Source organism: Dermochelys coriacea, chromosome 13 (genome assembly GCF_009764565.3).
Source record: "Dermochelys coriacea isolate rDerCor1 chromosome 13, rDerCor1.pri.v4, whole genome shotgun sequence".
NCBI lineage: Eukaryota > Metazoa > Chordata > Testudines > Dermochelyidae > Dermochelys > Dermochelys coriacea.
This window is the reverse complement of record NC_050080.1, coordinates 40,663,010-40,690,983: the sequence shown is the minus strand read 5'-3', so window position 1 is coordinate 40,690,983 and position 27,974 is coordinate 40,663,010. Positions and strand designations below refer to the sequence as shown.

Here is a 27,974-nt window from a genome sequence, read left to right as displayed (position 1 = left end):
ACGCATCTTTCCGGGGCGGGGGGGGGGGGAAATCCAACCTTGATTAAAAAGTTACAACACTTTGTAAATTGTTCCACTGGCTAATTGCCCTCAATGTTGAAAAATATAACTAAGGCAAGCTTCTGTCTCTCTTCCATCTAGTGGTGAGAAGTATAAATGCGCATTGTAATGTGAAATCCTTCCATACACCCTTATTTTCAGTTTTAAATCGGAAGTCAACAAAAGCAATTTGAAACTATTCTTCCAAGAACTTTGGCTGGGAATCTCAAAGGAGGCTAAGGGAGTTAGGCACGAAAATCCCATTAAATTTATCCTTTGAGAACCCCAGACTTCATTTCTACTAGATCTATGTGTGCTAATGTGACCCCCAATTACAATCCTTGCCAACTCTGTCCACATATCTGTTCAGGGGACACCATCATAGAACCTAATCACATCAGCTACACTATCAGAGGCTCGTTCACCTGCACATCTACCAATGTGATATATGCCATCATGTACCAGCAATGCCCTTCTGCCATGTACATTGGCCAAACCGGACAGTCTCTACTTAAAAGAATAAATGGACACAAATCAGATGTCAAGAATGATAACATTCAAAAACCAGTTGGAGAACATTTCAATCTCTTTGGTCACTCGATTACAGACCTAAAAGTGGCAATTCTTCAACAAAAAAAACTTCAAAAACAGACTCCAACGAGAGACTGCTGAATTGTAATTAATTTGCAAACTGGACACCATTAAATTAGGCTTGAATAAAGACTGGGAGTGGATGTGTCATTACACAAAGTAAAACTATTTCCCCATGCTAATTTCCCCCCCTACTGCTACTCACACCTTCTTGTCAACTGCTGAAAATGGGCCATCCTGATTATCGCTACAGAAGGTTTTTTTTCTCCTGTTGACAATAACTCAACTGATCACTCTGGTTATAGAGTGTATGGCAACACGCATTTTTTCATGTTCTTTCTCTCTCTCTCTCTCTCTCTCTATATATATATATAATTGGAGTGACTCGAGATATTTATACTCACAATGCCAAAATGAGCTAGAGAAATATGACGATCACCATAGAGGAAAATGAAGCACAGAGCTCTTAAGAAACTTGTCCAAGGTCATGCAGAGTCTGTATCGTAGCTGGAAACCAGGTCTCCAACCGGTGTTCTAACCACAAACCCAACCTTCCCTCTCTAGCTCGCTGTCAACTACAGACCAACCTGAACCCAGCGTGTTTCAAGTCCTGAACAACTCCCTCTTCCTTTGGGCTGGTTTCTGAGGAACCTTCCCCACCTGCAGCTGCTTTCAGAGGCGTGAAGTTAATTTTCCTGTGAGCAGCAACGGCTGAGAACCACAGATTCGATCGCTAGAAGAGAAATCATGGAGGCACGTTTCCTTATCAGCATTTGGCTGTTTATTCACCTAGGTAAGGTGTCTAGGGCTCTTTGGAGCATCCTAAGGAAACTTAATTCTAATTCTCAAACTTTTCCTAACCCAAACGCTAACTCTAAACCTTTACCCTAACCCTCAACTCTACCCCTCACCCTATCCTCAATTCACTGGTGTCGGGCGCCGAAACCCCTTAAACGCGTTTGAAGTGCCCTCCTAAAGTTCAGTACCGTAAACACTTTGCGTGGGCCGAGTGCAATGGAATTGATGCCATTAGGTTAACCTTTGTGTTGCAGGTGTAGTGCTGGGTGACTCGGTCCAGTCTAAGGAACCCCAAATGTCTGGAATAGAAGGAGGCTCTGTGACCCTCAATTGCTCCTACACTACCAGCTATACCGGTTCCCTCTCTCTCTACTGGTACCGCCAGTATCCCAGCCGAGCCCCTCAGTACATTCTGCAGAGAGGCGCCAAGGGAAACACGTATGATCATACTGCAGATTTCGCCCAAGAGAGATTTTCTTCCCAGGCTGATGACAGCTCCACCGTTTTAACCATAGCAGTCCTCGAGCCGACAGATACAGCGATGTATTACTGCGCCCTGCAGAGGGCACAGTGACAGAACCACATAGCAGAGCTGTGCAAAAACCCTCTTTCCTTTCTGCAATTGGATTTAGACATATTGAGGATGGAAGCAGGGGCCCTTGGCAGATTTGTTATACTGTGAAGAAACTCATCTTTTGGAGTAGTTTTGGTGGTGTCAAGGTATATCTTCCGATTCCTCCCAAAAGCAAATCCCTGTGCAAACGTAAGAAGGGCCATACTGGATCAGACCAATGGTCCGTCTAGCCCAGTATCCGACAATGGCCAATGCCAGGTGCTTCAGAGGGAATGAACAGAAAAGGTAATCATCAAGTGATCCATCCCCTGTTGCCCATTTCCAGCTTCTGACCAAGAGGCTCCAGGGACAACAGGCTCACTCATCCTCTGTCAGCTTTAGTTTTGCTAGGTAACATAAAAGAAAACGCGTATGTTAGCGTGGTTTGTTTGAGTACTAGTGTTTCCTTGCACTACTTTTAAATAATAACCTAGATTAAAGCAATGCTTTGTATGTATGTTGCGAGCAAACAGAGGTTTGATAATCGAAAACTATTTGGCCAAAAGTATTTTAACCAGGAGGACATACATACATACACACACACACAGAAGCATTAAAATAATTGTTCTAAAAATACGGCGAGGAAGTTCAAATGAACCCAGGTGAATTAGGCACCTAACTCTTAATTTCTCTTTGAACACTCCCGACTTCATTGTTAAATATCTACTTATTTGTATGGGCTTCTTCTGAATGATATCTGAGCGTCTCAAATTATCCAGCCTCACGACGCAGCCCCTGAGGGAAAGATGGTGCTATTCCTGTCTTGTACAGGAAGGGAAAGGGAGCAGCAGAAAGATATCAGCTGGCTTGTCCAAGGTCAGAGAGGGGGTTTGTAGTAGAGCGGGGAATCGAAACTAGGTTTTCTGTATCCAGCCCAGAGCCTTAGTCACCAGCCCACTCTTCTTACCTCACTGTCACCCATTTGTCAGCTGCAGACTGAGCACAACTCACCGCGTTTCCTGTGTCTGTTAAGAGTTTCCCCCCAAAACCCTCCCTCCTTCACCGTGCCGGTTTCTCATGAACCTCCCTCCCACCCAGTTATCTGTAGCTGCCTGAAGAGTCGTGAAGTTTAGATTCCTCTTAGTCTTGGTATCTGGAACGTCCAACTTAATCACAATAGGAAAAAATCATGGAGACATTTTATATATTCAGCATTTGGCTATTTAATCACCTAAGTAAACAGGCTGGGATTTCTGAGATAGTCGAAGGAAGTTAAAAATCCTACTTACCCTTCAACACAATCTGGAACCTAATCTCCCCCTGACCCTTAAACCCTAAACCGAACCCGACATCGAAAGGCAGTGCCACATACCTGCCTTTACTCTAGCCCTAACCTTATTTTAAACGCCATCGGGCGCATAAACCCCTTAGGATTCTTAGAAATGGCCAGTCTTACACCGCAACGCACCTCTGCGGGTCAGGTACAGGTGAAATGATGCCCTTAAATTTCATTGCTTTGTTGCAGGTACTGTGCTGGGGGACTCGGTTCAGTCCAGGGAGCCCCACCTCTCCGGAGGAGAAGGCGACGCTGTGACCCTCACTTGTTCTTACGATACCAGCTCTACCGGCTACGTCTATCTCTACTGGTACCGTCAGTTTCTCAACCAAGCCCCGCGGTACATTCTCTGGAGAGGAGCGAAGCAGGCCAGAGGTGAGAGTGATACCGCAGATTTCGCCAAGAAGAGGTTTTCTTCCCAGGCTAATGACAGCTCCACAGTTCTGAGCATCACAGCCCTGGAGCTGGCAGACACGGCGGTGTATTACTGCGCCCTGGGTGTGACGGTGACAGAGCCACATAGGAGAGCCGCACAAAAACCCTCCCTTCCCCGCTACACTAGATTTTCAAAAAGAAAAGGAGTACTTGTGGCACCTTAGAGACTAACAAATTTATTAGAGCATAAGCTTTCGTGAGCTACAGCTCACTTCATCGGATGCATTTGGTGGAAAAAACAGAGGAGAGATTTATATACACACACACAGAGAACATGAAACAATGGGTTTATCATACACACTGTAAGGAGAGTGATCACTTAAGATAAGCCATCACCAACAGCAGGGGGGGGGGAAGGAGGAAAACCTTTCATGGTGACAAGCAGGTAGGCTAATTCCAGCAGTTAACAAGAATATCAGAAAGAAAAGGAGTACTTGTGGCACCTTAGAGACTAACAAATTTATTAGAGCATAAGCTTTCGTGAGCTACAGCTCACTTCATCGGATGCATTTGGTGGAAAAAACAGAGTAGAGATTTATATACACACACACAGAGAACATGAAACAATGGGTTTATCATACACACTGTAAGGAGAGTGATCACTTAAGATAAGCCATCACCAACAGCAGGGGGGGGAAGGAGGAAAACCTTTCATGGTGACAAGCAGGTAGGCTAATTCCAGCAGTTAACAAGAATATCAGAGGAACAGTGGGGGGTGGGGTGGGAGGGAGAAATACCATGGGGAAATAGTTTTACTTTGTGTAATGACTCATCCATTCCCAGTCTCTATTCAAGCCTAAGTTAATTGTATCCAGTTTGCAAATTAATTCCAATTCAGCAGTCTCTCGTTGGAGTCTGTTTTTGAAGCTTTTTTGTTGAAGTATAGCCACTCTTAGGTCTGTGATCGAGTGACCAGAGAGATTGAAGTGTTCTCCAACTGGTTTTTGAATGTTATAATTCTTGACGTCTGATTTGTGTCCATTCATTCTTTTACGTAGAGACTGTCCAGTTTGGCCAATGTACATGGCAGAGGGGCATTGCTGGCACATGATGGCATATATCACATTGGTAGATGCGCAGGTGAAGGAGCCTCTGATAGTGTGGCTGATGTGATTAGGCCCTATGATGGTATCCCCTGAATAGATATGTGGACAGAGTTGGCAACGGGCTTTGTTGCAAGGATAGGTTCCTGGGTTAGTGGTTCTGTTGTGTGGTGTGTGGTTGCTGGTGAGTATTTGCTTCAGATTGGGGGGCTGTCTGTAAGCAAGGACTGGTCTATCTCCCAAGATCTGAGAGAGCGATGGCTCGTCCTTCAGGATAGGTTGTAGATCCTTGATGATGCGTTGGAGGGGTTTTAGTTGGGGGCTGAAGGTGATGGCTAGTGGCGTTCTGTTGTTTTCTTTGTTGGGCCTGTCCTGTAGTAGGTGACTTCTGGGTACTCTTCTGGCTCTGTCAATCTGTTTCTTCACTTCAGCAGGTGGGTACTGTAGTTGTAGGAATGCATGATAGAGATCTTGTAGGTGTTTGTCTCTGTCTGAGGGGTTGGAGCAAATGCGGTTATATCGTAGCGCTTTCCCCATGGTATTTCTCCCTCCCACCCCACCCCCCACTGTTCCTCTGATATTCTTGTTAACTGCTGGAATTAGCCTACCTGCTTGTCACCATGAAAGGTTTTCCTCCTTCCCCCCCCTGCTGTTGGTGATGGCTTATCTTAAGTGATCACTCTCCTTACAGTGTGTATGATAAACCCATTGTTTCATGTTCTCTGTGTGTGTGTATATAAATCTCTACTCTGTTTTTTCCACCAAATGCATCCGATGAAGTGAGCTGTAGCTCACGAAAGCTTATGCTCTAATAAATTTGTTAGTCTCTAAGGTGCCACAAGTACTCCTTTTCTTTTTGAGAATACAGACTAACACGGCTGCTACTCTGAAACCTAAGAATATCAGAGGAACAGTGGGGGGTGGGGTGGGAGGGAGAAATACCATGGGGAAATAGTTTTACTTTGTGTAATGACTCATCCATTCCCAGTCTCTATTCAAGCCTAAGTTAATTGTATCCAGTTTGCAAATTAATTCCAATTCAGCAGTCTCTCGTTGGAGTCTGTTTTTGAAGCTTTTTTGTTGAAGTATAGCCACTCTAAGATCTGTGATCGAGTGACCAGAGAGATTGAAGTGTTCTCCAACTGGTTTTTGAATGTTATAATTCTTGACGTCTGATTTGTGTCCATTCATTCTTTTACGTAGAGACTGTCCAGTTTGGCCAATGTACATGGCAGAGGGGCATTGCTGGCACATGATGGCATATTGCAACAAAGCCCGTTGCCAACTCTGTCCACATATCTATTCAGGGGATACCATCATAGGACCTAATCACATCAGCCACACTATCAGAGGCTCGTTCACCTGCGCATCTACCAATGTGATATATGCCATCATGTGCCAGCAATGCCCCTCTGCAATGTACATTGGTCAAACTGGACAGTCTCTACGTAAAAGAATGAATGGACACAAATCAGACGTCAAGAATTATAACATTCAAAAACCAGTTGGAGAACACTTCAATCTCTCTGGTCTCTCGATTACAGACCTAAGAGTGGCTATACTTCAACAAAAAAGCTTCAAAAACAGACTCCAAGGAGAGACTGCTGAATTGGAATTAATTTGCAAACTGGATACAATTAACTTAGGCTTGAATAGAGACTGGGAATGGATGAGTCATTACACAAAGTAAAACAATTTCCCCATGTTATTTCTCCACCCCCCACCCCACCCCACCCCCCACTGTTCCTCAGATATTCTTGTTAACTGCTGGAAATAGCCTACCTTACTTGTGACCATGAAAGGTTTTCCTCCTTTCCCCCCCTGCTGCTGGTGATGGCTTATCTTAAGTGATCACTCTCCTTACAGTGTGTATGATAAACCCATTGTTTCATGTTCTCTGTGTGTGTATATCAATCTCCCCTCTGTTTTTTCCACCAAATGCATCCGATGAAGTGAGCTGTAGCTCACGAAAGCTTATGCTCATATAAATTTGTTAGTCTCTAAGGTGCCACAAGTACTTCTTTTCTTTTTGCGAATACAGACTAACACGGCTGCTACTCTGAAACCTGTCAGATACTAAACTGATGGGGATCATATAGTATTGACTAGTAATATAGACTGGGATTTAGTCGAGCTCCTAACACGCCTCCTAACTCTCTCCAGTTTTCATGAAAATCCCAGGAGAGATTCTTGGGAGGAATTGTTTAAAATTATTAGTGTGTTTCTTCCACAGCCTTTATTGTCATTCCGGCTGCAATGGGAGAACATTCAAATTCTGTAGAGCAGTGAAAGGGGTTTCAACTCGCAACACGTATCGATCCCATTCACTAGCAGATGGCGCTGCTCCGGCATCGTTCGCCACCCCCCACTCCTAGAAAGCATCGCTGCTATCGTGTGGGAATTGCGCTTTTTAAAAAACAGTAATACGAAGGCATGTCAGTTACCGAACCAATCAGCCCATCATATGAGTGTTTCTTCCCTTTGAATACTCAGGTCCCTTTGGCGGCGTGGTGCGCTGTAGCTTCTCCCCATCACACGCAGCCCAACATATGGAAAAAACAACGAGGAGTCCGGTAGCACCTTAAAGAGTAACCGATTTATTTCTTGACGTCTGATTTGTGTCCATTTATTCTTTTACGTAGAGACTGTCCAGTTTGACCAATGTACATTGCAGAGGGGCATTGATGGCACATGATGGCATATATCACATTGGTAGATGCGCAGGTGAACGAGCCTCTGACAGTGTGGCTGATGTGATTAGGCCCTATGATGGTGTCCCCTGAATAAATATATGGACAGAGTTGGCAACGGGCTTTGTTGCAAGGATAGGTTCCTGGGTTAATGGTTCTGCTGTGTGGTGTGTGGTTGCTGGTGAGTATTTGCTTCAGATTGGGGGGCTGTCTGTAAGCAAGGACTGATCTGTCTCCCAAGATCTGTGAGAGTAATGGGTCGTCCTTCAGGATAGGTTGTAGATCCTTGATGATGTGTTGGAGAGGTTTTAGTTGGGGGCTGAAGGTGATGGCTAGTGGCGTTCTGCTATTTTCTTTGTTGGGCCTGTCCTGTAGTAGGTGACTTCTGGGTACTCTTCTGGCTCTGTCAATCTGTTTCTTCACTTCAGCAGATGGGTATTGTAGTTGTAGGAATGCATAATAGGGATCTTGTAGGTGTTTGTCTCTGTCTGAGGGGTTGGAGCAAATGCGGTTATATCGTAGCGCTTGGCTGTAGACAATGGATCGAGTGGTATGATCTGGATGAAAGCTAGAGGCATGTAGGTAGGAATAGCGGTCAGTAGGTTTCCGATAAAGGGTGGTGTTTATGTGACCATCGCTTATTAGCACCGTAGTGTCCAGGAAGTGGATCTCTTGTGTGGACTGGTCCAGGCTGACAGAGCCAGAAGAGTACCTTCTCGGTCCAGTCCAGGGAGCCTGAAGTTTCTAAATCAGAAGGAGACACTCTGTCACTAAACTGTTCCTATGATACCAGCTCTGGTAATGTCTGTCTCTATTGGTACCGTCAGTATCCGCACCGAGCCCCGTAGTACATTCTCTGGAGAGGAGCGAAGTCCTCCAGAGGTCTCAGTGGTACCGCAGGTTTCGCCCAGGAGAGGTTTTCTTCTCAGGCTGATGACAGCTCCACAGTTCTGAACATCACAGCCCTGGAGCTGGCAGACACAGCGGTGTATCTCTGCTCTCTGAGTCTGGCACAGTGACAGAGCCACACAGCAGCGCTGTACAAAAACCCTCCTTCCCTTGCTGCAAACAGACTTTACGCACACCAAGGCGGGAATCAGCGTCCTGCAGGGGACTTGAAAGCGTAGTTAAAACATACTGAATGTTGGTTTCAAGATACTCCCCCCAAACCTTCAAATCCTTATTCAAACAGCTCTATTAAAACATCCCCCGGCCTTGCAGAATACACAGTGCATGGGCTTTGTCAGGCAGGAACCATCGTAGGAATATTTTCTCTTTATAAACTGGGGCCATTTTATGAGAAATCCTAATTGTGAAAACCTCCGTTTATTGACATATGTGGGATAACACTATGGCAGTAAAAAATATCCTATTTGTGGTTGGGTAAAGCGTGGTTTAGTATCGGTTTCACATGGACCAGAGTCCTATCTGTATCCGAACATCAAATAAAATTATATTTGTGTGTGATTAGTTAGAAAACTTGTATGAGTTTAAAAGCATGAATACGGTCAGGGTCTCTTTGCAAGTTTTGGAAAATCAATAGGCGAGCAGTGCTACCTACTGGCGGGAAATATGAATACATTTTATTATTGAAAAAAGAAAAGGAGTACTTGTGGCATCGTGCCACAAGTACTCCTTTTCTTTTTGCGAATACAGACTAACACGGCTGCTACTCTGAAACCTGACATTTTATTATTGGAAATCTTTCCATCACATTTAGATCTATCTTCGCAAAAGCGTCAGGGGAGGGTGTCAGACCGGGTCCCGTGTATGGGGAGCCATCGAGACGTGTTTTCTTCTAACTCTTTGGGCATTTATTCGTCTAGGTAATTACACGGGGGGTTTCGAAGAGGTTTGAGAGCTTTTAAGACTTCTAAATTCCATGGAACATTAACCCCAACTCTAACCCTAAACCGAATGGTATCCCTAAGCCAAACCCTCACATTGATCCTATGTATAACCCTCACCGTCACCCTCATTCAATTCCTGTTGAGCACCTAAATCTATTAGAGTCCTTTGTGAGCTGCGTCCCTGGGCCAAGCCCAACTGAGAGGACGTTCTGGAATGTGATTGTCTTGTTGCAGGTGCTGTGCCGGGTGATTGGGTCAAGTCCAAAGAACCCCAAGTGTCTGCTATAGAACGAGACTCTGTGACCTTCCACTGTTCTTATCATAACAACTATACCGCTTCTGTCTATCTGAATGGTGCCGTGTGTATCCGAATCAAGCACTGCAGTGCATTCTGGTGACAGGAGCGAAGCGAGCTCAGGGTTTCATTGGTACTGTAGATTTCGCCCAGAAGAGGTTTTCTTCGCAGGCGGATGACAGCGCCACAGTTCTGAGCATCACAGCCCTGGAGCTGGCAGACACCGCGGTGCATTACTGCGCCCTGCAGAGAGCACAGTGACTGAGCCACCCAGGAGACCAGCACAAAACCCTCCCTTCCCCACAGCGTTTGAGGTTGCAGACATTGAAGCTGCCCAACAGCGCTCCTGAGGAGAGTGATCACTAAAAACAGCGATTTTGGCATGATTAAGTTGTTAAAGCAGCTCCATTAAAATGACACCCCTAGAGTGTCATAGAATTGTAGGACTGGAAGGCCCTGTGTTATCTTCTAGACCATCCCTGACAGTTGTTTGCCCAACCTCCCTTAAAAACATTCAATGAGGGAGATTCCACAGCCTCCCCAGGCAATTTATTCCAGTGCTTAACTACCCCTGACAGGGACTTTTTCCTTAATGTTCAACCTAAACTGCAATCTTGCTGTAATTTCAGACAGTTGATTTCTTGTCCTATCCTCAGAGGATAACAGGAACGATTTTTCACCTTCTTCCTTACAGCAACCTTTCTAGTACTTGAAAACTGTTATCATGTCTCCCCTGAATCTTCTCTTCTCCTGACTAAACAAACCCAAATTTTTCAATCTTGCTTCATAGGTCATGTTTTCTAGACCTTTAATAATTTTTGTTGTTCTTCTCTGGACTTTCTTCATATTGTCCACATCCTTCCTGAAATGTGGTGCCCAGAACTGGACACAGTACTCCAGTTGTGGCCTTGGTTCCCCCCCCCCCCCCAAACAGTATTACACTCTTGACTTATGGCTTTAGCCTGTGATCCATTATGACCCATCGGTCCCTTTCTGCACTACTCCTTTGTCAAGGCTGATTCCCCACTCTGGCACTTTGAGTGCAGAAGGTGGGGGCCTGCAAATACCTTAAAAATACTTGCTACTCCAGGCTTGTATTAAACTCCCAAGGTTACAGATCCCCTGGCTTTGGGTCTAATAGCTGCCACCACCCAAATGCAGAACCCCCTTGAGAGCTCAGGAAGGCACACTTGGGAATTCCTTCCTGTGGGTAACCTCAAGCTCTTTCAACCCTCCTCCCGGGAAGACCTGATGAAAGAAAAGAGAAAAAGAAATCAGCTGTTGCCACCAGCTGAACCTGGAACCCTTTGTTCCTCTTAGTAGCTAACTGAATAACATGTACACAGACGTCTTTACCTTCTAAGACACAGGAATCCAATCATGTTCTTAAAAAAGGTAATTTGTATTTAAAAAAAAAGAAAGAAAACACATCTGAAAAATCAGGCTGTTGCTAGATATCAGAAGAGCCACTGAAGAGGATTAAACACCAGGCATGGCTTCCCTGGGGTCCAGTTTAAAGGTTACAAAAGAGAAAAAAAGTACCTGTGTTTAGCACAGAGGAATCCACAAGCCCAAAATAAAGAGATATACCTGATCATGTCTAACTAAACATTTCCTGTCCTACTTACATATCTGAAGTTCCAAATGAGTAATTCTAGGTATGAATGCTGAGGAATTATCATACATGGCCCCAGCTTCTTACAGTATACCTGCTGGCTCTGGCTGTCCAGCGGAGAGAACAAAAACAAACAGACCACAGAGGGGAATTTTTTTTTCCAATATGAAAGTTTCTAGTTTTCCCTTTGGCTTTTTTGGCCAGATGCCAACTCACTTCCTCTTACCTAAGCATTTCAGTGAGCCTTCTTAACCCTTGAAAGGTAAGACAAGTAGAATACCACTACTAAGAAGGACTTTTATAGCTAACTGACTGGCTAGGTGTCCACAAAAGGGTGCTCCCCCACATCTGTCATTTACCATTTTACCTAGGCAGTCACTTCACAATTTGTATCTGTGCAACTGATTATTCCTTCCTAAGTGGAGTATTTTGAATTTGTCCTTATTGAATCCTATTTACTTCAGACCATTTCTCCAGTTTGCCCAGACCGTTTTGAATTTGAATCTTATTCTCCAAAGCACTTGCAACCCCTCCCAGCTTGGTATCCTTGGCAAACTTTATAAGTGTATTCTGTGTGCCAGTGTTCTTCCTAGCAAGGCCCTCAAAGCCAGTGGTGGCTACTGTCTACCCTAAGTGCAGCTCCCTAAGTTCCCTGTAGAAGAGAGGGCCCCTCTCCCCTGGAACTCCCTGCTGCCTGCCAGCAGCGGGAGAGAAAGACCCTATCCCTGGAGCTAGCTGCAGCTGGAAGGGAGAGGGCTGGGGGAAATCCTCCAGCCCCAGTTCCAGGGCAGCCTGCCTGCACCCCAAAATCCTCACCTCTGGCTCCACCCCAAAGCATGCACCCCCAACCAGATCCCTCACCCTCTCATCCCAACCCTCTGCCCCAGTCCTGAGCCCCTCTGCACCCTGAAACTCTCATCCTTGGCCCCACACCGCAGCCCTCACCCCTGCATCCCACACACTGGCTCTCAGATTGAAGGGTTTTTTGCCAAAGTGCTCCCCACTTCAAAAATAGTGAAAAGCACTAACCTATGTCATTATCAAAATCACTGATGAAGACATTGAGAAGAACCGAACCCAGAACTGATCCCTACGGGACCCCACCTGTTGTGCCTTTCCAGCCTGACTGTGAACCACTGATAACTATTCTCTGGGAATGGTTTTCCAACCAGTTATGCACCCACCTTATAGTAGCTCCATCTATGCTCCATTGCTCTCCTTTCTTAACAAGAAAGTCTTACAAGACAGTAGCCAAAGCCTTACGAAAGTCAAGATATATCACGTCTACCACTTCCCCCCATCCACAATACTTGTATTCCTGTTAAAGAAAGCTGTTAGGCATCCGATGAAGTGAGCTGTAGCTCACGAAAGCTTATGCTCAAATAAATTTGTTAGTCTCTAAGGTGCCACAAGTACTCCTTTTCTTTTTGCTATTAGGCTATACAAGTAATCAGTTTAAATCAGCTTCCAAAGGCCATATAGGGGTTTGATGAGTTAAAACAAACAGACACATTTTGTACTAAAAAGCGACTAAAATGTTATATCAATTTATACAGATTAAAATATTATAAACTACCAATTTCTGGGAATGTGTGGACACGCAGTTTAATATTAAGAAAAAATGTCATTCTGTATTAGGGCAAGGATTTACAGAGCTGCCTGTGGATTTGGACAGCCAGATCCCATTAATTTTAAGACATCTGCATCTCGTGGGCAGTTTTGAAAATCTCTGCTTGAGCCTTTCTAAAAATGAATGAGAAAAAATACAGCCCCACAGAGAGACAAATACTTGTATATTGCAGAGCGGGGAAGGATTGATAGATAGACAGATCACACCTATTGGAAAACCTCAGCAGATAGGAATCAGACCTCGCTCGCTCCAGTAGTGTAAACGGGGCAAGCTGGTGTAAATCAAGGTTGCTCCATTGGATTCAATGGTCCAGACCCCACCTGGCACAAATCAGCTGTCTCTCCATTGGCGTCAATGGCCCAGATCCCCAGGTCGTGAGTCAACGGGGTTAACTTTGCTTCACGCTGGAGAAAGAACCCCGAGCACAATTTTACTCTGGGCTGTGAACAGGGAGGGCCCTGCCCAGATCTGTGGCAATGGGATCTATGCACAGTTCCCTTTTCTTTCTTTCTTTCTTTCTTTCTTTCTTTCTTTCTTTCTTTCTTTCTTTCTTTCTTTCTTTCTTTCTTTCTTTCTTTCTTGTTAGCTTTTCTAAAAAGTAAAACCCTGCTCGACCTTGTGATTCTTGCTGAGCTCTTGTCTCCGAAGATGAGACAGAACTAAGTTGTTCCCACTGAGTTGCTAAAGAGATTTGCTGATTAGAAAGGTGCCACGTGACAGGAACAAGCCAAAGCCACCGTGGCTAGGGTAAACGCTACAGGAGGGTATTAGCTGTGTACCATGGTGAGGGAAACAGGCTTCAAGTGGTGTCTATAGGAGAGGACTAAATGGTCTTGCCACAGATTTAATTTCTCTGGTTTGAGTCTGTGACAGAAACTTCATCATAAGAGAGTATTCTATCCAGGTTCCTCTGTTGCTCCCATCATTGTGGTGGCTTGAGCCCCTGAGGATCTGGAAACAATATATTTAACCATGAATGCTCCAGAAATCCTGCTTTGGACAGCAACAGCGTTTCTATCTTTGAGTAAGTGTCCGGTAAAAGGGGAAACGAATGTTAGACCTTCTGTTACCTATTGGGTTTGAACAGGGGGGAACTGGAAGCCAGGATTCCTAGGTTCTGTTCATAGCCCAGGGAGGAGAGCAGGGGTCTAGCGCAGAGTTGGTCAAACTACGGCCTGCGGGACCATGCTGCCCGGCCCTTGAGCTCCTGGCTGGGAGGCTAGCCCCCGACACCTCCCCCGAGGTCCTAAAAGGCCTCCGTTCTCCTCACACGAGAGTGGCTGTCGATGTGCAATAGTTTTACATGCTTAATTAGGGTGAACTTTTTCTCTTTCCTTCCCTGCAGGTTTCAGCCAGGGACAAGGCAGTGTCAACCAAAGACAAGGGCAGCTGGAAAAGCTGAGGGGTCAGACTGTCACCCTGGAGTGTACTTTCTCCACTGGATACCGGTATTATTACTTATTTTGGTACAGACAGCAACGATCAGGGACGATGGATTTCCTCTTCCGAATAGATGAGAGTAAGGCTGAAAAGAATGGAGCTGGGAGAAGGTTTTCTGCACAATTCAGGAAATCCTCAAAATTCTTTAGTTTAACCATTAAAGAGCTAGAGCCGACGGACACTGCGATGTATTTCTGTGCTCTGTGGGAAGACACCGTGAGAGGTTTAATAGGGAGCCCTGTACAAAAACCCGTCCCCTTGGCTTTCTTATCATGAGAAACACAACTGTAGAGTAGAATCCCCAGGCCGCAGACAGATGGTTAAACCAGATCGTGGGTCTGGTATAAACCACAAGACCTGACACCTATGAAGACTTATGGGCCTCATTCACCATTGTATTACCTCAGATTAATGCCAGTTTACCCACAGTGGGTCTGCTCCCAGCTGCGGTGAATCACTGTGGATCAAATGAAGTCAACTGGGCCAGGTCCACCATAGGCATAGATAGGCTGTAGTTCCATTCCCCAGCTGAAGTAAACCAGCATGGGGTCAATGGGGCAGATGCACAAAGACACAACACACAGAAGCACACAGACACACACGCACGTGCAAACACAAACATAGAGACAGATAGAAAGACACCTAACACCCACAAAACCAGCACACACAACACAGAGCTTTTAAGTCTTCCCACAATGTCTTTAATTCAGTTCTCACCAAGTAGCAGCAAGAAGGACAATGAAAACGAAAATGAATAAGAAAAAATGACAGAAAGTCAGAAACCGAACTTCCAGGAAGTGTAGTGGGAGGAATTTGTCCCACGAGTTCTGACTGGTGCTTCGGTTGCAAAACCCAGCACGTCTCCTGTGTCTGTGACGCATTTCGCGAACCCCTCCCTCTTCTGCTCGGCTGGTCTCGCATTAACCGCTCCAAGTCCTTGTTCCGAGAAGTTGCCTTTAAGATTCTTCGCAGAGACCTCTCAGCTTGTCCGGCTGCCGCTGTCTGAGGCACCATGGAGACGCGTTTCATTCTCAGCCTTTGGGTCTTTAACCAACTAGGTAACCGGGTGCTGTTTTTTGGAAGAAGTTTCATGGAATTAGGATCCCAACTCTCGTTCTACCCAGAACCCGAACCCTGATCCCAACCCAGCTCCTCACGCCACTGCTAACCCTAACCTTAATTTTTACGCTAATCTTAATTTGTCTGAAATTAGGCGGATAAACCCCTTGGGCTTTTTTAAATATCAAAGGCTAGACCTGCCAATGCACCTGGCTTTCCTTGAATGTGAATGTCTTGTTGCAGATGCGGTGCTGGGTGACTCGGTCAGGTCCAATGAATCCGAGGTGTCCAGGTCAGAAGGAGACACCGTGACCCTCAGCTGTTCTTATGAAACCAGCTACATTGCTGGTGTCTATCTCTAGTGGTACCGTCAGTATCCGAACCGAGCCCGCAGTACATCCTCCTGAGAGGAGCAAAAGGGAAGAGTAGCTGCGATACCGCAGGTTTCGCCCAGGAGAGGTTTTCTTCCCAGGTTGATGACAGCTCCACAATTCTGAACATCGCAGCCCTGGAGCTGGCAGACACAGCGGTGTATCTCTGCTCCCTGAGTCTGGCACAGTGACAGAGCCACCCAGCAGAGCTGTACAAACCCTGCTTCCCCCCAAGCCCTGCTACAGGGGAAGTTACAGACATTAAAACGGGCAGCAGCGGCTTGAAACAGATGGAGTCCTGACACTGCTTAACGATACAACTCCCCTTGACAGTTACAGGTTTATTTAAAGAGCTAATTTAAACATCACCCTTGGATATGGGCATGATCTTTAATTAGGAAACTATTAATACCGTTTTTCTTAGCTTGCTAGACGACCTGTATCGGTGTAGTGTGGAGGAAAAATCATTTGCAGTTAAATAAGTGTTAAAAGTGAGTACAAATGTAGATGAAGTGAACTATTGTTGAAAATAGAAATTGAGATTAAATGCGAATGAAAAAAATCCCTTTTCACACTGACAATATACTGTTAAATTGATCATTTATGGTGAAATGGGGGTAAAATAGGTGGAATACGGGGGAATCGTTAGAAATACCCGGTTTTGAGTGGTGGGGTAGAGCTGCAGTTACCAACTCTCCCAGAGTCAGATCAATACTCCTATTGTAGCGACATTTGCATTTTGGGTTGATTTGTTCAGAAACTATTTAATTGCAAGACACTTTCCCCAAGAATATGTGTTGAGAGCCGAGAAGGATAATGTGACAAAGCGTCGCCATCAGCTGCTGGGAAATATAAGCTCAGTTTGCCATTGGAAACCCTTCCACGCTATATAGATTTTCGCTTTAACTCGGGCCGTCGGCAAAGGCCGCAGTGGAAAGACGAAAATAATTTAAAACAATTATTTCAGGAGTTCTGGCCGGGCGTTTCAAAGGAGGTCAACAGAGTTGGGCACCTCATCCCGTTACATTTGTCTTGTGATAACCCCGGACACTATTGCTGGTAAACATATTCATGCCCCATCCCAATGATACCATGGTACGTGAAGAAATCTGAACAGTCCGTATATGAGTTAGAAGAAACCCCTCTCTTTTATACAGCTGGGGAAACGGATGCATATAGGATTTCCCATCGTCACACACAGAGTCTATGGCACAAGCAGGTCTCTGAGTCCCAGAGCAGACCCTTGTCCACAAACTCATCTCTCTCCCCTTAACAACACTAAAATATCAGCTGTAGCTGACCTGGACCCACTTTGTTTCCTGGAACTCCTCCCTCTTCCTCTCCGTTGGTTTCTAATGAATTTTCCACCGTTGTAGCTGCCCTTAGAGACGTGAAATTTATACACCTCTAAGGCAGTAGCAGTAACTGAGCGTTTGAAATTTGGTCGCTAGAGAAGATACTATGGAGACGTGTTGTATTCTCAGCATTTGGATATTCAATCTCCTAGGTAACTGGCCTGGGATTTCAAATAACCCTAAGGGAACTAGACACTCAATTCCCATTGCAACATAAACCTAACCCTATAATTCATCCGTACTCTTGACTGTAACCAAAACTCGAATGATACAACCTGACCCTCACCATAACCCTAAACCCTTTTTCACACCTTCTCCTTAATCCTAACGTTAAACCCTAACCCTTCTCCTGCTCATGGCGTTAATGCCTATGGAGTTAGGCGCCTAAATCCCTTAGACTTCTTTGAAATTCCCTGAAACTGCAATGCAAGTGGAATCATTTCCACGGCTCAACTACAGGTGAAATGTTGCCCTTGAATGTGTTTGTCTTGTTGCAGGTGCTGCGCTTGGAGACTCGGTTCAAGCCAAGGAATCCGAAGTGTCTGGATCGGTTGGCGAATCTGTGACACTCAGCTGTTCTTACACTTCCATCGATAGCTATGTCTATCTCCATTGGTACCGACAGTATCCGAACCAAGCCCCACAGTCCATTCTCTATAGAGGAGCGAAGTCCTACAGTGGCCGAAGGGGAGGTTTTCTTCCCAGGCTGATGACAGCTCCCCAGTTCTGAACATCACAGCCCCGGAGCCGGCGGACAGAGCCCTGTATTACTGCGCCCTGCACTGGGCACAGTGACACAGCCACATAGGGAAGCCGTACAAACACCCTCCTTTCCCAGCGGCAGGCGATGTTAGGCACATCATAGGCATCTATTTTCAGGAATGCACAAGATTAAAACCATGCCTTCCAGGGATATGGTGAAAAGGGCTGTGAACGCAGCTGCATGTACTCTGTAGGAGCAGGATTTTATAATTGTACTATGAGAATTAATGTATGGATTTGATCTGATTTTGCCAGTTACCCTTTTTAAATAAAAGAAAGAAATGACCCTTTGGGACTATGGGATTTTGTTTCCCATATGCATTACAAATTGGGCCCTTTTAGTTTTTTGTTTTAAAGTTTAGTTAGTAAAAAACAAAATCCTGTATTGTGTCTATGTTAAGTAAATTAGAAAAACGTTAAAGGTCTGGGCCTCAATGTAAATTGTTTTGGTTATAAAATTTAGCAAGGTTTAATTTACAATGTCTTTTTGCTTGATATAAAGTACTACTGTTTGTATTCTCAAAGGTCTCTGTAAAAAACTGTTTGTGTAAATAAAAATGCATGCATCAGGAGAAAAAAAAAGGTGTAAAGGCCATTGTCAAAGCCAAATGGTCAAGAAAAAAAAAGTACAACAATTTAACAAACTTATCAATGCCAAAAAACAATCAATGCACATCCATAACTGAGGAAAGGCAAATTAACGACCCTAAGGTGAAGGCTGACACCCCTAAAAATAAAATAATTAATTAAATTTAAAAACAAAACAAAATGGCCCTCTTAAAAGTGCATTAAAATGTTAACATCAAAAAATAACACCAATTTTAAAAAGTAACCAGTCACAAACTAACACAGCAAAATCCATAAACTTCAACCAAAAAACCAAAACCAAACTATAAAAACAGGGTACTTTGCCATAAAACTTTGGGTTCATCTTGCCACTACTCCAAAAGCATGAATTTGCAACCAACAAAGCCGGCTCCCCTCTGCAACCAATCTGGCTGTCCACTAAATTAATCCAAACTCTAAAATGGTAATTATAATCATCAACTGGCAAAACTATGTGCATGGTGCGTGTGTGTAACTAAAAAGCATATGCTAACTGCTGTATGCTGTATAACTGCTGTATAAATGCGGCATTTTGCCTTCTCCCCTATACAAAATCTCATGTGCTTTGTATAGCATAACAACTGTAGAGTATTTTAGAGTAGCAGCGGTGTTAGTCTGTATTCGCAAAAAGAAAAGGAGTACTTGTGGCACCTTAGAGACTAACAAATTTATTTGAGCATAAGCTTTCGTGAGCTACAGCTCACTTCATCGGATGCATTCGGTGGAAAATACAGTGAGGAGATTTATATACACACCCAGAGAACATGAAACAATGGGTTTTATCATACACACTGTAAGGAGAGTGATCACTTAAGATGAGCCATCACCAGCAGCGGGGGGGCGGGGGGGGGGGGAAGGAGAAAAACCTTTCATGGTGACAAGCAAGGTAGGCCATTTCCAGCAGTTAACAAGAACATCTGAGGAACAGTGGAGGGTGGGGTGGAGAAATAACATGGGGAAATAGTTTTACTTTGTGTCATGACTCATCCATTCCCAGTCTCTATTCAAGCCTAAGTTAATTGTATCCAGTTTGCAAATTAATTCCCATTCAGCAGTTTCTCATTGGAGTCTGTTTTTGAAGTTTTTTTGTTGAAGGATAGCCACCCTCAGGTCTGTAATCGTGTGACCGGAGAGATTGAAGTGTTCTCTGACTGGTTTTTGAATGTTATAATTCTTGATGTCTGATTTGTGTCCATTTATTCTTTTACGTAGAGACTGTCCAGTTTGACCAATGTACATGGCAGAGGGGCATTGCTGGCACATGATGGCATATATCACATTGGTAGATGTGCAGGTGAGCGAGCCTCTGAAACTGTGGCTGATGTGATTAGGCCCTATGATGGTGTCCCCTGAATAGATATGTGGACAGAGTTGGCAACGGGCTTTGTTGCAAGGATAGGTTCCTGGGTTAATGGTTCTGTTATGTGGTGTGTGGTTGCTGGTGAGTATTTGCTTCAAGTTGGGGGGCTGTCTGTAAGCAAGGACTGGCCTGTCTCCCAAGATCTGTGAGAGTGATGGGTCGTCCTTCAGGATAGGTTGTAGATCCTTGATGATGCATTGGAGAGGTTTTAGTTGGGGGCTGAAGGTGATGGCTAGTGGCGTTCTGTTATTTTCTTTGTTGGGCCTGTCCTGTAGTAGGTGACTTCTGGGTACTCTTCTGGCTCTGTCAATCTGTTTCTTCACTTCAGAAGGTGGGTATTGTAGTTGTAGGAATGCATGATAGAGATCTTGTAGGTGTTTGTCTCTGTGTGAGGGGTTGGAGCAAATGTGGTTATATCGTAGAGCTTGGATCATGTGGTATGATCTGGATGAAAGCTAGAGCCATGTAGGTAGGAATAGCAGTCAGTAGGGTTCCGGTATAGGGTGGTGTTTATGTGACCATCACTTATTAGCAGCATAGTGTCCAGGAAGTGGATCTCTTGTGTGGACTGGTCCAGGCTGAGGTTGATGGTGGGATGGAAATTGTTGAAATCATGGTGGAATTTCTCAAGGAATTTCAACAATTTCCATCCCCCCCAGTGTTCCTCAGATGTTCTTGTTAACTGCTGGAAATGGCCTACCTTGCTTGTCACCATGAAAAGTTTTCCTCCTTTTCCCCCCCTGCTGCTTGTGATGGCTCACCTTAAGTGATCATTCTACTTACAATGTGTATGATAAAACTCATTGTTTCATGTTCTCTGTGTGTGTATATAAATCTCCCCACTGTATTTTCCACTGAATGCATCTGATGAAGTGAGCTGTAGCTCATGAAAGCATATGCTCAAATAAATTTGTTAGTCTCTAAGGTGCCACAAGTCCTCCTTTTCTTTTTGGGAACTGTAGAGTATGAAAACTTATTGGCATTTGGAATCCCTGTACTTTCTCTTCCTTTTAATTTCAAGCGAGGGGGACAACAATGGCTGTAGAAGAACAGGCCAAACAAAGGGAAATCATTTCTAGAATGTTGTCCGAAATATTCAGAAGAGACTAAGAGAGTTAGATGTCTATCTCTCCTTTCTCCTTGGAAAAATCTCAGATTTAATTAAACTGAAAAAAAAATCGATGTCGTTATATGACCCTTCCCCACTGAGCACCGCAAGATTTTATCCTCATAATCCCCATGGGATGTGGAAAAATATTACAATCTCCATTTTACATGTGGGGAAACTGAGGCACGGAACTATTAACTAACTTGTCCCAGGGCAAACAGGGAGTCGATGGCAGAGGTGGGAACCGAAGCCAGGTGTCCTCAGTCCCAGACCAGAAACTGACTTAGAAACCTCCCTTCTTCCCTGAACCACCCCGCGATTTCAGCTGCAGACTAACCTAAACACGGTTTGTTTCCTATGTCTGTTATGAGCCCCCCCCCGCCCCAAACTCCTCCCTCTCCCACTCTGCGGGTTTCTGATTACCCTTCCCCATTCGGAGCTGCCTTCAGGTGACAGGAAGGTTAGATTAATTCTGTCGCAAGAGCAATATCTGGGAGGTAGAAATTTGGTGGCTGTACAGAAGGAGACACCATGGAGACCTGGTTTCAGAGTAGCAGCCGTGTTAGTCTGTACTGGCAAAAAGAAAAGGAGGACTTGTGGCGCCTTAGAGACTAACAAATTTATTTGAGCATAAGCTTTCCTGAGCTACAGCTCACTTCATCGGGTGCATCAGATGAAGTGAGCTGTAGCTCACGAAAGCTTATGCTCAGATAAATTTGTTAGTCTCTAAGGTGCCACAAGTCCTCCTTTTCTTCATGGAGACCTGGGTTATTCTCGGTTTTTGGATAGTGAATCTCCTAGGTAACTGGTCTCGAATTTTCAGAGGATTCCAAGGGAATTAGACACTCATTGCGCATTAAACGCGAAGCATAATCTTAAACCGTCCCAGCATAGATTTCCCTAACCTTAGCCTTTACCCCAAACCCTAAGGGTTTTCTCCGTTGTCACCCCAAACCCTACCCTTAATTCCTTTGGCGTTAGGTGCAAAATTCCCTTAAATTCAATAATTCCAATGTGATTTTCCCTGTTGTTCAGGTCAGACACTTTCAGACTGGTAACATGCACACAGACATTCTCACATACAGCCACACACAGGACACACACAAGTAATCTCTCATACAACCTGACACACACACACGCACTTGCACAGACAAACACACACTCTCTCTCTCACCTAGATTCACACACACAAATAGACAGATTCAAACACACAGTCAGAAATGAACCTACACACATACACACACTTCATCTCAGAGGCAAAGAGATCCATGCACACTCCTAGATGATAATATCCTCGATTGGACCAATTTCTGTTGGGGAGACAAGTTTTCCAGTTACACAGAGATCTTCCTCCGCTGGGAAGCCTGTCTCTCCCACCAACAGAAGTTGGTCCAATAAAAGATATGACCTCAACACCTTGTCTCTCCAATAGAATGGGACCCACACAGCTACAACAACACGGCACACTCCTAAATAAACAGACTGGCCCCCAGAATGCAGCCCACACCCAGAGAATTTCTTGTGTCAGACTTAGATCTCTAGGCAAAGGGACCCAGTCCTGCCTTTCATTGCAAAGTCTGACAAACACAACAGCACCCATGAACTTCCTTCTGCTCATTGCACTGCTGCGAGGTATTACACCCTTTAGCTCTCTGTGCTTTGCTATTGTCTCTTTCTCTCACACACACTAACACACCTTCCCTCTCACACTCATGCAAGATTTAAGAGCTTGGCGTTACTTGGTATTTTATAACTGTGTTTAAGCCAATCCCATCTCTGTGTGGTCAGCTCTACTGAGCACAACAGAGACACGCGCAGTTTGTAAAACTCCGTCTGTCTCATGGCGGCTCATCTCTAGCCCTCCACTGTAAGGGGACTTCCAGTCAAACACCCGCCTCTCCCTGGGCCTGACCTCCTTTGGCCTCCCTCGCCCCATTTTCCTCTCAGGGGCCCGCGGCCCATACGCCGTCTTTCAAGAGAAATCTACCGTCTCCAGCGGTGGACAGTCCGCACAGCTCAGCTGCAGTTACCGGCAGGGAGAGTGAAGCATCCCTTGTTGCCAGCAGGTCCCAGGCGGTTCCCTGCAGTTCATGATATTAAGGATCACAGGTGGCTGGGGACAGGGAGATTCCTTCACGAGGTCCTTGGAAACCACCAACCGGTGCAGCTCGCTCAGCTTCCCCAGCAGCCAGCCTGGGCCCTCGGCTGTGTACTTGTACTAGTGTGCTTCGAGGACAAAATCCAGGGCAGCCTGTCAGGGAGGTGGGTATATGCGTGCAAAGAATTGTAGATCCCTCGGGCCAGTGCGGGGAATGATTTTACTCTCAGCCCTCACATACCACGGAGATGAGCGTCAGCATAGACAGACATTGCAGCAAGAGGGAGGGCTGGACAAAGCAGCGGGCAGGGCGGCTAAATGGACGCCTAGACCAACGTGCAGCAGGAAATCGAACTAGCTATTTAGATACTGGATCAGGAAAGCAAGGGAGCTCGATAATGAAGCATGAAGACTGCAGAGAACGAGAAGAGACATTTTTCCTTCCTCAATATTCTAATAACCAAACACTCAGATATAAGCTCGTTTTGAAGAAATCGCTGTCATTCCCGGCGCAGCAGGAAACATCACTTCCTTGTCTATTAGTAGCCTGCGACACTTATACTTGCGGATTATTCCTCTAGACACCTGAAATCTACTTAAGAACATAAGAGCGGCCAGACTGGGTCAGAGCAAAGGTCCATTCTGCCCAGTCTCCCGACAGTGGCCAATGCCAGGAACCCCAGAGGGAGTGAACAGAACAGGGAATCATCCAGTGACATCCAGGGTTACATTTCAGGGGAGGGAGAAAGCTCATCTTCAGCAATTTGTGGCATCAATAGAATAAGCAATGTGGCCGTGTCTGTCCATAGTCCTGGGGCCAGTCACATGGCCTATAAAGAGGTGTAGCCCCAGCAAGGATGCGAAGTTGAAAGGGGCCCCGCTCTTCCCCACAACTCACCTGTGCCTAGAAGCCAGGCCCCGCCCACTCACAACACCCACTTGCTCAGAGCAGTTCTGCGAAGTGACTCCCTGGGACTCATTTCCTGGCTGTCTTAGGCTACCCCGTAGTTGCTGCGGGTACCAAAGAGGCTCCTACTTCAGGAGGAGGAGCTGATAAATTTGCCCCAGGGTCAGAAGTAAATCTACCTGTGAGGGGGCGGAACCTTTTGTACTGAACGGGGAACACCCAGCTATAAAGCTTCTTTGCTGAGGAACAATGGAGAGACCCTGGCTGTTCTCACGCCTGCTGCTACTGCTGGTGAACATTCCCTGTAAGTCTGGGGACAGGAAACGCTAGAGAAGATGCTGAATGTGATGGTGGATTTAAGAGCACAAGGACTAATTCCTTGGGTCTCCCCTTCGGTTTGCAAGCCAGGCACCGTTCTCTCTAATGGAGTGGATGAGGATACAGGACGCCTGGGTTCAATCCCCAGCTCTGGCCAGCTGGAGTTCCTTCCCTTTTCTGTGCCTCAGTTTCCCCTCCCACCCTTTGCTTGGCTTTTTAACCTGTAAACTCTTTGGGGCAAGGGCTGTCTCTTATTATTGTGCCTTTCGGAATCTCGCAGCCAGCAATAATCTAGGGCTAACCCCCTAACCCCAACCCCAACCCTAAATGAGAGCAATCTAGGAATACAGCAATCTAGGAAAATAGCGGTCGTGGGCCAGATGCAGAGCCCCTGGAAATGAAGAGAAACTCCACCGGGCTTTGCATCCGCCCAGTGTGTGAACTGGACAGAGGTGCCCTGTCATCTATGGGGTGTGTCTTTTGCTTTTTGCCCGCAGGGGGGAGCTGCCAGGCCGAGGTGCACCAGAACCTGTCTGCGGTCACTCGGGAAGGGCAGAACGGCAGCATCACTTGCCACTACACAACGAGCAATTTATGGAGTTTGCGGTGGTTCAGGCAGCTTTCCGGAGGCCAGCCTGTCTCCCTGCTGATTCTGGTGTCCGATGGGAAACAAACCAAGGTCCCCAATCTCACCGCGGAGCTCGACAAGGGGCAGCAGCTGAGCTCCCTGCACATCAGAGATTCACAGCTGGGAGATGCAGCCACCTACTTCTGCGCCGTGGAGACACAGTGACACTGGAGCACTGGCAGCCTGTGCAAAAACTCCCCAGCTGGAGGGGTAACTGTCAGGCTGGCAAGCGGTACAACAACACCACCTACTTCTTACATAGTGCATCTCTGAGCGTGCTTCACCTTCCTTAACACGGTCAGCCCCCCACCACCCTGGTGAGGCAGGGCAGTGCAAGGATCCCCACCGCACAGGTCGAGAGCTGAGACAGAGAGGCTGAGGAGGCTGTGTTTTGTGGATTGCACAGTAAGTAAATTAATTAGTGGTGTGTGTGTGTGTGTGTGTCTTTTTATAAGCAAATTGAAGTGTCTTAAAGCTAGGACCTTTGAGCTCTGTTCTACTGTTTTAAAGAAGATGAATCTCTTGGAAATGCACTTGGGGAATAGCTCCTGGGGAAAGACCCCCAGGGGAGTGGCTCTCAACCTTTCCAGACTAGTGTTTCCCTTTCAAGAGTCGGATTTGTCTGGGTACCCCCAAGTTTCACCTCACTTAAAAACTACTTGATTACAAAATCAGACCTAAAAATACAGAAGTGTCCCAGCCACACTGTTACTGAACAATTGTTGACTTTCTCATTTGTACCATATAATTATAAAATACATCAGTTGAAATATGACTCTGCTTGCATTTTAGTACATAGCATATAGAGCAGTATAAACAAGTCATTATCTGTATGAAATGTTAGTTTGTACTGACTTCGCTAGTGCTTTTTCTGTAGCCTGTTGTAAAACTAAGCAAATCTCTAGATGAGTTGATGCACCCCCTGGAAGATCTCTGTGTACCCCTGGTTGAGAACCACTGATCTAAGGAGCCTGAAGGTTTGTAGGGAGGAAGGAAATTAAAAGATAAAATATAAAAACAAATGAACAGGGAGAAAAGAAAAAAGAGTTGGGTGGGTTTATAAATACATCGACAGGGAGAGGGACGGACAGACAGGCGTAAGAAGCAGAAATGGAGATACACAAGATACACCAGTGGCACAAAATAGCCCCCTTTCTTGGGGGAGCATTAGACACTGAGGATTAAACCGAGGCTGATCTCCGATTGCCACAGGCTGCGCCCCTACAGCACAAGGCTGAGACAGCGGCAGAGTGTTTGTGCATAGCTGGCACTGCCCGTTCCCATGAAGCCCAGCTCTGGGGACCACCCCTTTGTCCAGGGGGAGGCAAGTCAGAGCATTAAACCCAGGGGAAGGGGAACTATTTAACACAGTCACAAAACATACCAACAGTGACAACCACAGGGGGATTCACTTCCATGTGTAAAAAGAAAAGGAGTACTTGTGGCACCTTAGAGACTAACACATTTATTTGAGCATAAGCTTTCGTGAGCTACAGCTCACTTCATCGGATGCCAAAGGCTTATTCCAGGGCATGGTTGTATTTTAGTGAGACTAGGGGCTTGTCCCTGATTGGCTGGGCTCATTAATGTGTCTGATCCCTCCAGCAAAGAGGGCTGCAGACAGATTTTGCATCGCTGTCCTGGAGGCAGGGAAAAGCACCATCCCCTGGCCTCCGTGCGCTGTGGGGTAACCCGGAGCAGCAATGGAAAGGCAGCTGACATCCTTGTCAGTGATACTGTCCATTCAGTTCTACTGTAAGTCTAGGGGGAGTTTGTCTGTTTAGACTGCGAGCTCATTAGGGTGGGGGCTTTTCCCCACTGTGCAGTGCCCGGTATAACAAGGATCTCAGTTCCTGGGGGTCTCTGCAGCATCCCGCACAATGCCCCACCCCCCCAGCTCAGTTCAGTTCCGTTGTATGTTTGTGGAGGTTTTGTCTGTTGAGCTCTGGGGGATAGGAATTTTCTTTTATTCTGTATCTCTACAGCACCTGGCCCAAGGGGCTCTGATCTTGCCTGGGTCTCCAAGTGCTATAATAATAATTCATAGAGTTTAATGGCGGTAAGGATCTAGTCTGACCTCCTGGGCAATGAACAGGCCACAGAGTTGCACTGAGTTACTCCAGTACTGAGATAATAATAATGTGGGAATGAGGAAGGTCTGGTGCTTTAGCCACTAGACTGGACTCAGGGGACGGGAACTCATTTCCTGGCTCTGCCACAGACTTTGTGACCTTAGGCAAGTGACTTAAGCTTGGATTTTGGAAGGAGGCCAACAGAGTCAGGTGCCCAAATCCCTTTGAAACTGCAATATGTGTTGAGTGCCTGGCTCCTTTGAAAACCCCCTCCTTTGTCTCTCGGTGCCTCAGTTCCCCAGAGCAGTTCTAGTCCCTGATGACCCAAGAGGCCTCTCTATTCTCCAGGAGATGCTGGGCTGAATATCACAAGAACAGAGTAGGCATTCAGCTGGTGCTTATCAGGGAGTGCGCTGATTTTGTTGGAGCCACACAGGTTTACACCATTGTCCAGAATATTAAGGGATTCTGATTTATTGTGGCTGAAGAAGGAACAGCGATAAGGAGCAATCGCTGGGGAAGATGAGGGGCTGATGAGAACCAAACAAGCTCATCTGTTGCTTCTCCATTTGCCTTTGTCTCCAGGGGTGAGCTGCCAAATTAAAGTGGATCAGAGTCCTCCATCTCTGACCAGATCTGAAGAGGAGATCTCCATTCTGACCTACACCAACTGTGACAAAGCTCTGTACTTGCCTCCCTGGGTCCCGCATTTCCTGGCAGATTTTGCTAGCCTCAGAGGCTCACTGTCACCCTCCACGTAACCCTTCTCTCTCTAGAGACAAGGGTCACAGTCTACTGAGCCATTTTCATCATAAGCCAGTGAGGGAGGTGAGGAGAAGTTATCCTTCCTTGCACAGTCTCTGTTGTCTCCCAGTCTCAGTGATTAATCAGGGGGCAAAGGTGGGAGGGGAGTCCGAGCCCACCCTCTACTCTGGGCTCCAGCCCAGGGACCCTAATAGTATCAGCTATGGTAGCTGACCTTTTAGAAACATGACATGTACAATTCCCTGGGCTA

General features: G+C 45.9%; 1 long non-coding RNA gene and 2 gene segments (V, D, J or C); all 3 read left to right on the top strand.

The window, feature by feature from the left end:
* The first annotated feature begins 1,293 nt into the window (after window positions 1-1,293).
* Window positions 1,294-2,407, top strand: LOC122455431. The segment is given in 2 exon segments: window positions 1,294-1,423; window positions 1,683-2,407. Coding segments are annotated over 2 exon segments (366 nt in total).
* Window positions 2,408-13,449: 11,042 nt separating this feature from the next.
* Window positions 13,450-18,907, top strand: LOC119842068. Of its 3 annotated transcripts, XR_006275404.1 has the most exons (5): window positions 13,451-13,899; window positions 14,221-15,373; window positions 15,618-16,236; window positions 16,713-16,804; window positions 17,598-18,907. It is a non-coding gene; the product is annotated as an uncharacterized LOC119842068 (long non-coding RNA). The 3 variants fall into 3 exon arrangements; XR_006275403.1 differs by having other exon boundaries at window positions 13,450-13,899; window positions 15,618-16,804; XR_006275405.1 differs by lacking the exon at window positions 16,713-16,804.
* A 5,070-nt stretch (window positions 18,908-23,977) lies between these two features.
* Window positions 23,978-25,231, top strand: LOC122456475. The segment is given in 2 exon segments: window positions 23,978-24,245; window positions 24,757-25,231. Coding segments are annotated over 2 exon segments (351 nt in total).
* The last annotated feature ends 2,743 nt before the right edge of the window (window positions 25,232-27,974 follow it).